Genomic DNA, 12,738 nt, shown 5'->3' on the forward strand with positions numbered 1-12,738 from the left:
TAATTGATGAACTTTTCCCACCATGCAGAGCCGTTTATTGCTCTCTCGTTCTTTAGATGACATTACATTGCCCCCTTCTGGTCAATGTCTGCATTCCACTGCTTTACACGTGTTACATATATATGCATATATATGCATATATATATATATATATATACCGTATTGGCTCGAGCATAGGCCGCACTTTCCCCCCCACTTTAAGTCTTTAAAGTGGGGGTGCGGCCTATATTCCGGGTCTAGCGCCCGACGCCCGGGACTGCATGTCAGCAGGTAGCAGGTTTAGGATACAGATCCCCCGCAGCGGTGCAGGGAACCTGCATCCTACCGTCTGATACGCTGACAGCCTCCCCTGCCAGCACTTTCCACGGGGGGGGTGCCGGCAGCGGAGGTTGGTTACCCGCATCGCCGCAGCCGGTGACCGTCCACACGATGCGTTTTACCTCTGCCCCCAACACTTACCAGAGCAGACTCACGGGTGTCTTGCGGGGCCGGCGGGGGACATCTACGCAATACGCGTATACAACTTCCGGAATTTGTATACGCGTATTGCGTAGATGTCCCCCGCCGGCCCCGCAAGACACCCGGGAGTCTGCTCTGGTAAGTCGGAGGGGGCAGAGTGGCAGCATATCTCAGGGGGGGGGAGGAGGAGGAGGACAGTGGCAGCATATCTCAGGGAGGGGAGGAGGAGGAGGACATTGGCAGCATATCTCGGGGGGGAGACAGAGTGGCAGCATGTTTTTTTGGTGCTTTTTTAAAGAAAAAAACTTTTTCTTTAAAAAAGCACCAAACTTTTAGGGGGCGGCCTATATACGGGGGCGGCCTATATCCGAGCCAATACGGTATATAGTCTCATCCATTCCAAGTGTCCCTGCTTAATACGACCAGTCCCTCTTTAGTTCCCAGATGACCTGCTTGCTGAGCATGAGGGCATCGCAGGGTTCTACAGCGATGTCCACATTGTCCCCTAGGAGTCATCCCCTGAAACCCTCGTAAGCGGGTTAACCAGATTTGGTCAATTTTCTACGAATCTCCGAAAACGAGGAAGAACCCCCAACGAAGCCAACGGAGGAGGAGGACTAAGAATTTTCTTTGGGCGCTTTAAGGCCAGTAGTCACCCATTGACTTTAGGTAGATATGAGAGGCCACAGGCTACGTTTTTATGCTGGCGGCCACCAGCGACAGACCAGGTGAGTATGGAGGGGTGTCGCCAGCAGCCCAGGGGGCATTTGCTTGGTGCTCTGGGCCTAGCTGCAGGGGACCTGGATCCTCCTCTCTGGCAGCCGGTGGATGCTTCTGTCCGGCATTTCCTCTGGGGCGTCTATGACGGAGCGTCACATGACCTTCAAGTGCTCAGTCATAGAAGACCCGGCGGAAGTGCCGGCAGCAGCAGAGGTTGTGTATGCGCATCACACAGATGCTCACCGGCTGCCCCCACTAGACACCAAGGAATCTGAAGCACGGGGGACAAGTCTGGGGATGCATTGGTAAGGGGGGGGGGGCAGAGTGGCATATCCGGGGGGGTATAAGGCACATCAGGGGGTCAGAATTGAAAGCCGTGGGGCAGGTTGGCAAATAAAAACAAAAAATGCATTTTTCTCAATCATAGTTTTTATTAAATATGAAAAAATTGTTTCAATGTGAATTAATATTTACAAACAAGGGGTTAATTCCACGCGTCCGCAAGTCGACCAATCAGTAAGTGCTCCCGAGGCTACTGGTCAGTAAACTTTGCCTTTCTCCCCTCCCCAAAAGCCGCCATCCCCTCCTTGCAATCGTCCTGCAAAGAAATAAACAAACAAAGCAATTATCGGAGGGGTCTCAGATTCAGGAGCCGCATGCCTATCCCGTGCGTGTTTATGCTTAATCCCGCTCACTGAATTAGCCTTTACCACCTCTGCTGGGAGGCTGCTCCACTGATCTAGCACCCGCTCAGTCAACTTTCTTACATTGCATCACTGTATGCTAGTAATATAAGGAAACCCTCCCATATGGCGTGAATTAAAGGGCTAGGGGGCCACTTTCATTTTGGAAATTGGGCCCCCTAGCCTGGCACGTTTAGAAGCAGCTGCCGCGACTCCTTTGAACATGTTTAAATACCATTTTTTTTTATTATTCTTATTTCTTAAAGAAATCTTACTTTTATTCCAAGTCTTATCTAGGTGCTTAACCCCTTAAGGACCAGGGATTGGCCTGGGTCAACGGCCAGAGTGATTTTTTTTCATCTCTGATATGGGGTTTTTTAAATGTCGATTTTTTGTATTAAAAATAAATATAAAAAAGGAAGGTTTTTCTTTTATTTATCTTTTTAAACAAAAAAGGTTTTGATCTGTGATCACCCCCCCCCCCAGAGTACAGTGGTACTCAAAGATTGACCGACACTGATGATAGGAGTTGTAATCCGGGTTTAAGTCATGCCCCCCAAGGCTGACCCCCCCTCCTCACCTGCGTTAACCGCTTCCTTTGCCATCGATACGATCAGCTTAGAGTTGCTGGCTATCTTCTCCGCGCAGCTGATCGCCTCTTCCACCACTTTATCCGCCGGGAAGACTTTGCTCACAAGTCCTGCGATGACATCATATCGAAGCAACCTGCTTTACATTCTGTGTATATATATATTTATTTAAAAACCACATCTGACATTCTATTCCTTTCCTCTGAAGGCTTGTTCTACGGCAACAGCCTATCATTGCCAGGGTTTGAGTCACTTGACAATCGCTAATGGTAAAAAAAATCTGCCAATGATGTAACATTTTAAATTAAAACGGATTATTTCAACAATGACAAAAAAACAAACAAAAAAAAAACATCATGAATAAATAGAAATACAAAAAGAAATGTAAATTAATAAAAATTAAAAAAAATAAAGAAAAAATAATAAAATACAAAAATATTAATAAAAATTTAAAAATAATAATTAATATGTCCAAACACAGCTAAGAACCCATATTGCCATACCAGCTTCTTTTGCTTCCTGGGCCGCGATGCAATCTCCAGTGAGGATCATTTCCATTGCAAGAGACTTGCCCACCTCCCGCGCCAGTCTTTGCGTCCCACCGAAGCCTGCGGGGGGCGGCAGAAAGGGGTCAGACTCCCACCCAAAGCGCCAGCAAGTAATAAGAAACAGCCTGATTTTCTCATGTTTTCGGCGTGTGGTCTTCCCCCCCGACCAAGATAAAAACCTTTAAACCACAGGAATTTATAGTCTATACATATGCTGGCAGTTTGGCCAGCACAATGTATAGTGCAAAGTGTACCACTTAGTCAGCGAAGCCCGTATAAAGGTACTGTTTCATTATTTGTAGTCTTTTGAGGGAACGAGTGGGGGGGAATTTAAAACGCACCAAATCAGGTAGTTTTACATATAAAAGGGACGGTCCAATGTGACGCCAGCTCTAAAGAAGAACGCTTATTAAAATATTATGAGCCAATCAGTGGCAGGGAAGGGCTCTCATAGAAATCAATGGGAGCGCATTCCTCACATGATGGGGGTCTGAAGAGGAAGGGGGGGTGTATGGCTCCTCCCACCACTGCCTATAGGGTGCTAGCCCCACACGCAGCTAGCCTACCTCGCTTAGTGTGTGTGTTGGGGGCGGGGCATATGTGTTTGGCATTACCCATTCACTGCCTGGTTCCACCAAATCCAGCCCTTTAACACGTAATAAAGCTGGCCACAACTCCCCAACACCCCACCCACAAAGAGCAGGGAGCTGAGACCGGCCCTGGGAAATTCCCATATATGGGGGGGGTCCAAAATTTTATATTATCTTTAATCATAAATGAATCAATGACATTGGTCAGAAGACCGGGTAACAGACACAGTACCTGGGATGGTGCCCAATAAAATTTCTAGTTGCCTGAACTGTGCCTTTTCTCCTGCATAAATAATGTCACACATCATAGCCAACTCAAATCCTATGCCAAACTATGGGGAGGAAAAATGAAAAACAGTCAGAAATCAAAACTATATATATATATATATATATATATATATATATATATATATATATATATATAGGGCTGCAACAAAGAATCGATAAAATCGATAATCAATTATGAAAATCATTGTCAACGATTTTCATAATCGATTAGTTGAATCGATTTATAAAATTGGCTTTTTCAGACCAAATGCTCTGAAAAATTCCCCTCCTTCTATAATCGGAAATCTAATAGAGATCGGATTATAACACTAGAATCCAGATCCCCCGCAGCGCTGCAGGAGACCTGGATTATCCTCTCTCAGCTGGTGGGGGTCTGTGCAAAACGCACAACCTCCGCTACTTCCCTTCACTTCCACTTCTATGTGCCCCACCAGGGGTTAATATATCAACAGAAGAAAAACGGGACAAATAAGCACCACTGGGTAAGCTAAGCCTGGAGTATTATTTTTATGTTTATGCTTATTTGCCCTGCGCTTCTTCTGTTGATATATTAACCCCTGGTGGAGCAGGTAGAATTTTTTTCGGGATCTATTAATTATGTGCATTCTTTAATTTGTGTTTTTTTATTTTTTGATTGCTGTAATATTTGATTGTTTGCATTGTCCATATATTTATATATATATCTATATTTTATTGTGTATTATCTATATTTTTTAAAGCATATATTTTTATACCTATTTTAGCGCTGTCAGTTTTTCTTATATCAGGGGGGTATAAGGCATATCAGGGGGCACAGTGGCATATCAGGGATATAAGACATATCGGAGTGTATAAGACATATCAGGGGGCATTGTGGCATATAGGGGGGGTATAAGGCATATAGGGGCTATAAGGCATATCAGGGGGGCACAGTGGAATATCAGGGGACAGAGTGGCATATATTGGGGGCTATTAGGCATATCGGGGGTAAAAGGCATATCGGGGGACAGAGTGGCATATAGGAGGTATAAGAGATATCAGGGTGGCAGAGTGGCATATAGGAGGGTATAAGGCATTTCTGGGATAGAGAGGCAAGCTGGGGTGAGATGCGCACAACTGGACAAAAACAGTTTACATGAATATTTACTAGGAAAGCTTTTTTTTGGGTTCTTGGCTTTAATTATTATGTCAGTAAAATAAGAAGGCAAATCGTGAAATGCCATTGTAAATTATAAGTTTTTATTTTAAATAAGCGAAACATTTGCATATTGTTGGGTTTTTTTTTTACCCGATGAATCGAAAAAATAATCAGCCCAATAATTGCAGCCCTACACTCAAATTTTGTCCTAGAGATACATGCAGCCCCTCATTTGAAGCTCCAATGGGTGTAGTTTCTTGAAATGTGTACTTTATGTACCCTAATTTAACTTCCCAGATGTCTAGATCTCTTTAACTTCAGATATGGCAGATTTGACAATCTTGTTAAAAAATTGTCTTAAAACTTTTAGGGGTGATGCCTGCAATTAGACAGCTCTAGGCAGCTGGGAAGTTAAATTATGGGACAAAAAGTATACATTTGCAGAAACTACACCCCTTGGCGCATCAAATGAGGGGCTGCATGTATTAGTAGCACAAGACTGGAGACATAAATGAACTTGTCTCTTTTAATATATTTTTTTTAATATAAGTGTGATATTCACTTATTTGCTGTGCACGGCAGATTTGTGATACAAATAAGACCTCATTTGCTGCGGCTGGGTGTGTAGTTTCTAAAAATATATAGTTTTGTTGGCATATTTTAACATCCCGGGCAGCTAGAGCTGTTTAATAGACGGCGGCCATGCATTAAATGAAAAGATGTCTTTTGTGATAGTCTAATAAATTGAACTTTTAGCAATAAAATATTAGAAAAACACAGTCTACTGTTGTCAATTTCTGTTTATTTTAGACCGGTTACCTGCTACAAATATCTAGCAACACAGCTTTTGATATTAGAGTTTTCGAAAAATACAATTACAAACTAGTATTTATTGAGTCGGAAGTAAAAAAAAACAAAAACACACTTTTCCCCCCATTTTTGGCTTTATTTTGCAAACCTAATGAGACGTAGACGTATCAAAAAGGCATATTTGGAATCTGCTGGGTGTGCTGAAAAAAAAAAACAATATATGGTTTTCATAGTTTATTCCCAATAAACGTGAAATGCACCAAAATGCCGAAAACCAGCTTAGCACCCAGGGTGGGAAATGGCTTAGCAGCCAAGGGGTTAAACACAAACATTTCTCCGAACCTTTTGATGAGCCTATTTGATCCGGCCCGCTTGTGAGTGGATCTTACACCATATTAAAGTCTTTTTTATTTCCACATATCGCACTATTATTGTATTTGATTTTTTTCCCCCATGTATTTGCGCTCCACGATCTGCTGTTCGTTTCTTTGAGGACGAGTATCGCTGGGAGCTGCTTACTTTTGGGAAGAACTATATTCATTTTTATTGAATTTACACGTGGAATTTCGTGTTTTTTGCTTTCTTAGAAAATATGAATATATATAATATAAAGATATATTAAATATATTATATTAAATGTTCATATAGACAGGTCCTCCAGATTCTAATTTATAATATAAAAATGTTTATATATGTTAGAATTAAAAATATACAATAATATTTACAATATTTGTAAAAGATAAATTATAATGTATACACTGAATTAAAAAAATAAAAATATAACTCATAATGAATAAAATATAATTTACGATATTTTTAAAATATACATTTTAATATAAACTTAAATAAAAAAATAATAACAAAATTATAAAGTTAATATAAGTCATAATTTGCAATATCTTAAAATATGAATTATAAATTAAAAATAATACTAATAAATGATATTATAAATTACATTTATGTAGAGAAAATATATATTGGCGTTAACGTTATTTACAGTATTTTATACCCAGCACTTCTACTTAATATGACATAACTCGCACAACTTTTTCACCCCTAACCAATAACGCCTTATTCTCGTTAACTTTGAGCATTTAATAAAATTATCATCAAATGTATTTTATATATTGTTTTGTGGACGTACCGGCGCTATTCACCCGGTAAACCTGATGCCGACTGTGAAAAACAAGCCCTGTCAGACGAGCGACCCCTCTGCGTAATCCCGCCATCTCGACTGCTGTGGCGCTTTACCTCACGACAGCCGCTCGCTTCTCGCGCATTGGATACACCCAGGGAGGCTCGCGCTTTTCTGTGGCGTTATTCAAATTTCATAACACAGTGGCGGAACTACCGGGGATGCCTCCGCTCCCCGCCGCTGCCTGGGACTCCCGAGATTAACCCCTTCACCGCCAGACAGCCCCCATTCAAGCCTTTGGAGGACACTAGCTGCCGATCCCAGCACATGTTCTGCAAACGGGCCCAACTCCCAGCACTCCGATCCTGCCAGTAGCTCAATCTATAGCCAGACCCAGCCACTGTTCAGCTGGTTATTTCAAGGTGTATAGAAAAGCACGGGCAGACATGGGGACAACATGATCATAGCCTAAGAGAGTGTATGGGTGGCTCTGAAAAGAGCCGTTGGGTGTTTCAGGGTGACGAGTTAACAAGCTTAACCTCCGAAACCGTACAGAGTACGGCCTTGGCGTTTCAAGGCATACACCACGTCCATAGCGGTAACGGTTTTCCTCTTGGCATGCTCAGTATAAGTGACTGCGTCACGAATCACGTTCTCCAAAAACACTTTGAGCACACCACGAGTCTCCTCATAGATCAGCCCAGAGATACGCTTTACGCCTCCTCTGCGAGCCAAACGGCGGATAGCAGGCTTGGTGATACCCTGGATGTTATCCCGAAGCACCTTCCTGTGCCTCTTTGCGCCACCTTTCCCGAGTCCCTTACCTCCTTTGCCGCGGCCAGACATGATAAAGCTTACTTCACGAGTTCCACAGCACAATACTCGCTTACGGCCATCCCGCTTTCTTTTATACGTACTTGACGGACCTGATAGGGAACCGCACCATGATGCCTCAAGGGGGCGTTGCTTTTTGAATATATGCTTCACGTTGGTTGGCTGGAGAAGCTTCCAAGCGTGCCTCAGACACCGATTGGCTATTTAGGAAAATCAAAGGAAACCGGATATGAACAATTCAAACCAACCTCCTTTGTGCCACTCCCTACACCAAGCCCGCGTCTACTTTCAAAGATGCCTAGCCTTTATTAATCAAACCTCTCTACTGCATGACGTACGTTAAGCTTCTGCCTCCCTCACCTCCACGTGATCGCTTTCGACGATCCCTCATTTACCACTAGGTGGCAGCATATCGCTGTAAATAAACGCCAAACGGCGGCCAAGACAAAGGCGGGCTTTTAACTTTCGCCGTATCGCTGTTAACGGTCAGCCAGTACACAGGTTTACTAGGTAGGAGGCTGACCAAAAGAAAGGAGATCAAATAAATAAACAAAAAAAGAACCACAGCTAACGAATAAATGAACGATTCGAGCATTTAATAAAATAAAATAAAAAACTCTCCACACCGAAGTCTCTTGATCAAAGGCTGACTTTTTCAAACCATCATCCTAGCCTATGAAAAAGAGGGGCGTGATTAAGCGTATCCAATCACATTTACCGCTACTCTATAAAGGGCTTGAGTTGGCCACAGAATCGCTATAGTTACGTTGTGTGCGTCGGTGAATCAAATTGTTGCGCAGAAGCAGCATGGCTCGCACCAAGCAGACAGCCCGTAAGTCCACCGGAGGAAAGGCTCCTCGGAAGCAGCTGGCAACCAAAGCTGCGAGGAAAAGCGCTCCGGCTACCGGTGGTGTGAAAAAGCCACATCGCTACCGCCCGGGCACCGTAGCTCTTAGGGAAATCCGTCGTTACCAGAAGTCTACGGAGTTGCTTATCAGAAAACTGCCTTTCCAGCGGCCGGTCCGTGAGATTGCTCAAGACTTCAAAACCGATCTACGTTTCCAGAGTTCTGCTGTTATGGCTCTCCAGGAAGTCAGCGAGGCTTACCTGGTGGGGCTTTTCGAAGACACCAACTTGTGCGCTATTCACGCTAAGCGGGTTACTATCATGCCAAAAGACATTCAGCTGGCTCGCAGGATCAGAGGTGAACGTGCCTAAGTAAACGCGGTGTGGGCGAACGCTGTTTCCCCTCCCACAAAGGCTCTTTTAAGAGCCACCACATTGTCACTCAAACGAGCTTATGTTTTGTGTTTCCCTTCGCATGCACGAAATGAACCCTGTTGTCTCGGCAAAGCTTCAACCTTCTCACACCATTGATCCTTGGCCCTCTACCCGGCTGGGCATAACGATTAACGGCAAAGCACAATCTTTAAGCCCCCCCCCTTATCTCTATTCTGTTACGGACAGAGCTCTGAGCGAGAGCGCTGGCCGAATATGTCAATCCATGCTTAACACACAAGTATGGGGCTAGGCTTTCAGCGGGTGGCCCACATAGCTCACAACAACTGAAGCCTAAGCAAACCTCCATACTTTGCTAAAAGCCCTCAAAGCCTGCAATACACTCCTCCATCTTCCCCACAACAACTGAAGCCTAAGCAAACCTCCATACTTTGCTAAAAAGTATACAGACTGGACCAAGAGATCGCCATAATTATCTGTTATTTGTTTTCTGTATTGTTATTATAATTTTCCTGTTTCTATACCCTTTTCTGTCTATCTGTGCTTGATAGCCTAGGAATGCCCATACTGGGAATTGCAGCATTTTTTCACTGATTGTTGTTAGTTGGTAAAATATATGTGATGCCTGTCACTACTTAAGTGTGTTATATTTTACTTTCTATCTTTCTGCTCCACTAACCCCTTATTTCTTATATCTGCCCTCTTACTGCCCCCGTCCACTTTAACACTATTTAACACTCTCTATTACAACCCTCAAAGCCTGCAATACACTCCTCCATCTTCCCCACAACAACTGACTTTGTGCCTGCCCTCCCTGCCCCTCTCCCACCCACCCCAGTGTTGTCCTAATATATAGACAGTTATTTACCAGATCTATTTAAACATGCCAGTAGAGGGCACCAACACTTTGGATCCCTTTAGTACCCACTTCTCCCCATTAAACCATTCCAAATCCCATCCCTCTCCATCTCTCTGCCATCACAGCTATCCCAGTACCTCTACACTAACCTTTATATGTGAAACCTGCCTGTGTTTGCTCTGCTACTTCTGTCCCCCACATATTGATCCCTACTCCTATCACTCGCAATCACCAAACTTCCCCGGAAAAGCCGGCGTTTGTACGATAGCCGCACTGACTGATCGCCACCTCTCTAGCGGCTCCAGTGACAAGGGATCCCCAGTCTCTGCGGGGGTGTCTGGGCTACGAGAGCCGAAGTCCATGGGTAGGGCAGGAGATACATGGATGAGGTAGGACGGTAAGGGACAGCCGGCGTGGGTCCGATAGCCGCGCCGGGGCAGTTATGGTTAATGAGGGTCTTCAGGGTTAATTTAGGGGCAGTAATGGTTAATGGGGTGTTTAGGGTTAATTTAATGCTGGGGACTGAGGGTTAATTTAATAAAGTTAACTAAAGGTGCAGTTAGAGGTAAAGCAATCTAAAGGTGGGCAATCTAAGGGGAATCTAAATCCTGGGGGCAGTTAAGATTATTAATGTATTTATTTATAAAAGTATGGTGTCAGTGATATTCTCTGAATGGTTCGAATCTCTGAACGATTCTCTGCCTTCAGTGACATCGCTACAGTAGGCAGACAGGCAGGAGGGTTCATTGACCCTAATGAAAGGGGCGGGGCCAATCGTTAGTTTGACTGCAGGGAGGGACTGGGGAAACAGTAACTCCTATGAGTCACACTGAGTGACCCGAAGATTTGGATCATGAATCGGATCATTTCAATGAACGACTCGAAATGATCCGATTCACTTTACTGATCCGAACTTCGCATCACTACTTTGGGGTAAATGAAGGGTTAATCCCTTCTTAGCAATTAAGCTTTCAGAGGCAAGGGAGATGTCTACAGTGGAGCTACTCACGGGTCTCTCTCACAGTGATTATCAAATTCATTAATACGCTCCCCAGACCATTGCCAGCTACACCATCACACAACTGCGGGATTCCCCGGCTTCTGCCACTTTAATTTGCGGTAAACCACAATTTCCTATGCAATGCTGCCACCGTGTGGTAGCACTTGCCCACCCACCTTTCTTGAGAACCATATTTATCCATTTAAGTGCTGGCAGCTTTGCCTCGAATTTTAACCCTGAAACGGACGGGGGGGGGTAGGGTGTATGATGTAGCTTGTATGAATGGTGTTTAGCCACCGTTAAACTCAGCAACTAAACATCGGGCTGAACATCTGCAGTGGAAAACGGTTGCCTTTAAAGACGTTTGCAGCAAGTTTATAGCAAGGGAAGATATAGCTTGTTCCAGAGATTATGGGTGGCTCTGAAAAGAGCCGTTGGTGGTGCTGGCTAATTGCCCTGCGGTTACCGATTGCTGCACTCACTTGCTCTTGGCAGGTTTGTGGCTCTGTCTTCTTGGGCAAGAGCACCGCCTGAATGTTGGGTAGAACACCTCCCTGAGCAATGGTGACCCCGCCGAGCAGCTTATTGAGCTCCTCGTCGTTACGAACGGCGAGTTGCAGGTGGCGAGGAATGATACGGGTCTTTTTGTTGTCGCGTGCAGCGTTACCAGCCAACTCCAGTATCTCAGCAGTCAGATACTCCAACACCGCTGCCAGATACACGGGTGCGCCGGCGCCTACTCTCTCGGCATAATTACCCTTGCGAAGAAGCCTATGCACACGGCCGACAGGGAACTGCAGACCAGCACGAGAAGAACGTGTCTTCGCCTTAGCGCGAACCTTTCCACCTTGTTTTCCTCTGCCAGACATGCTTTTCGCTCGACAAAGGACCACGCGGATAATAGATTAATAAGCACGTTACAAAGAACCGCCGCTCACTTACTCAGCTATTTGTAGCTTCCCCCGTGACGCTCATCGTCACTGATTGGTTCCTTTCCAAAACAGCCAATCGGGTGGAAATAGTCTGAGACACCAATCGGTGTAGGCACTGCGGTTCATGGGCGGCCGCATCTTCTCACGTGACATCCTCATCGAATCGGACGCGAGACAGCAAAACAGCCTTATTTGCATGCGGTGCCTATAAAGGGAAGGGCCCAGCGCAGTAACACTTCAGCGTTCATCCTGTTTGCCTGCGTTGCGTCTTGGAAGGACAGCAGACGCGATGCCTGATCCAGCGAAGTCTGTGCCTGCTCCGAAGAAAGGCTCTAAGAAAGCTGTTACGAAGACCCAGAAAAAAGATGGGAAGAAGCGCAGGAAAAGCAGAAAAGAAAGTTATGCGATTTATGTGTACAAAGTACTGAAGCAGGTGCATCCCGACACTGGCATTTCCTCCAAGGCCATGGGCATCATGAACTCCTTTGTTAATGACATCTTTGAGCGCATTGCCGGGGAAGCTTCACGCCTAGCCCACTACAACAAGCGCTCCACCATCACTTCTCGGGAGATTCAGACTGCTGTACGCCTCCTCCTTCCTGGAGAGCTGGCTAAGCACGCTGTGTCAGAGGGCACCAAGGCTGTTACCAAGTACACCAGCGCCAAGTAAAGTTCTCGTTCTCTCCCTTTTTAAACAAAGGCTCTTTTGAGAGCCACCCACATGGTCTGTCTCAGAGCTATGTAACTGATCTAGCCCATTTTGTCGGACTGCTAGGTTTGGGAAGAGCATTTGTGAGCATTGAAATGTGCTCCTCACTCCTCCAGGTTAGCTGGGGTATCGTGCCCATCGACCAAACTGCTTGGGAAGAAAAGCCCAAGGTGAAGGGGCTTCTGTGATGGCAACGACCTTTTCTCCTGCTGGGACCCAAGAGAT

At 44.9% G+C, this 12,738-nt stretch overlaps 4 protein-coding genes across 4 annotated transcripts; 2 read left to right on the plus strand and 2 right to left on the minus strand.

Moving 5' to 3' along the window:
- Positions 1 to 7,474: 7,474 nt before the first annotated feature.
- LOC149278925 (histone H4) lies at positions 7,475 to 7,786 on the minus strand. Its single transcript, XM_089501564.1, has one exon. The coding sequence runs from the start codon at positions 7,784 to 7,786 to the stop codon at positions 7,475 to 7,477; it is 312 nt and encodes a 103-aa protein (XP_089357690.1).
- A 795-nt stretch (positions 7,787 to 8,581) lies between these two features.
- On the plus strand, positions 8,582 to 8,992 carry LOC149278926 (histone H3-like). The gene has a single exon (XM_089501572.1). The coding sequence runs from the start codon at positions 8,582 to 8,584 to the stop codon at positions 8,990 to 8,992; it is 411 nt and encodes a 136-aa protein (XP_089357698.1).
- A 1,108-nt stretch (positions 8,993 to 10,100) lies between these two features.
- Positions 10,101 to 11,741, minus strand: LOC149278927 (histone H2A-like). Its single transcript, XM_089501573.1, has 2 exons — positions 11,355 to 11,741; positions 10,101 to 10,214 (listed from the first exon to the last, which is right to left on the minus strand). The coding sequence occupies exons 1-2, from the start codon at positions 11,739 to 11,741 to the stop codon at positions 10,101 to 10,103; spliced, it is 501 nt and encodes a 166-aa protein (XP_089357699.1).
- A 352-nt stretch (positions 11,742 to 12,093) lies between these two features.
- Positions 12,094 to 12,474, plus strand: LOC149278928 (histone H2B 1.1-like). The gene has a single exon (XM_089501611.1). It carries the CDS (start codon positions 12,094 to 12,096, stop codon positions 12,472 to 12,474), a length of 381 nt encoding a protein of 126 aa, XP_089357737.1.
- The last annotated feature ends 264 nt before the right edge of the window (positions 12,475 to 12,738 follow it).

Source organism: Sceloporus occidentalis, unplaced genomic scaffold (assembly GCF_023333645.1).
Source record: "Sceloporus occidentalis isolate IW3139 unplaced genomic scaffold, rSceOcc1.0.p SCAF_176, whole genome shotgun sequence".
In the NCBI taxonomy this organism is placed as follows: Eukaryota; Metazoa; Chordata; class Lepidosauria; order Squamata; family Phrynosomatidae; genus Sceloporus; species Sceloporus occidentalis.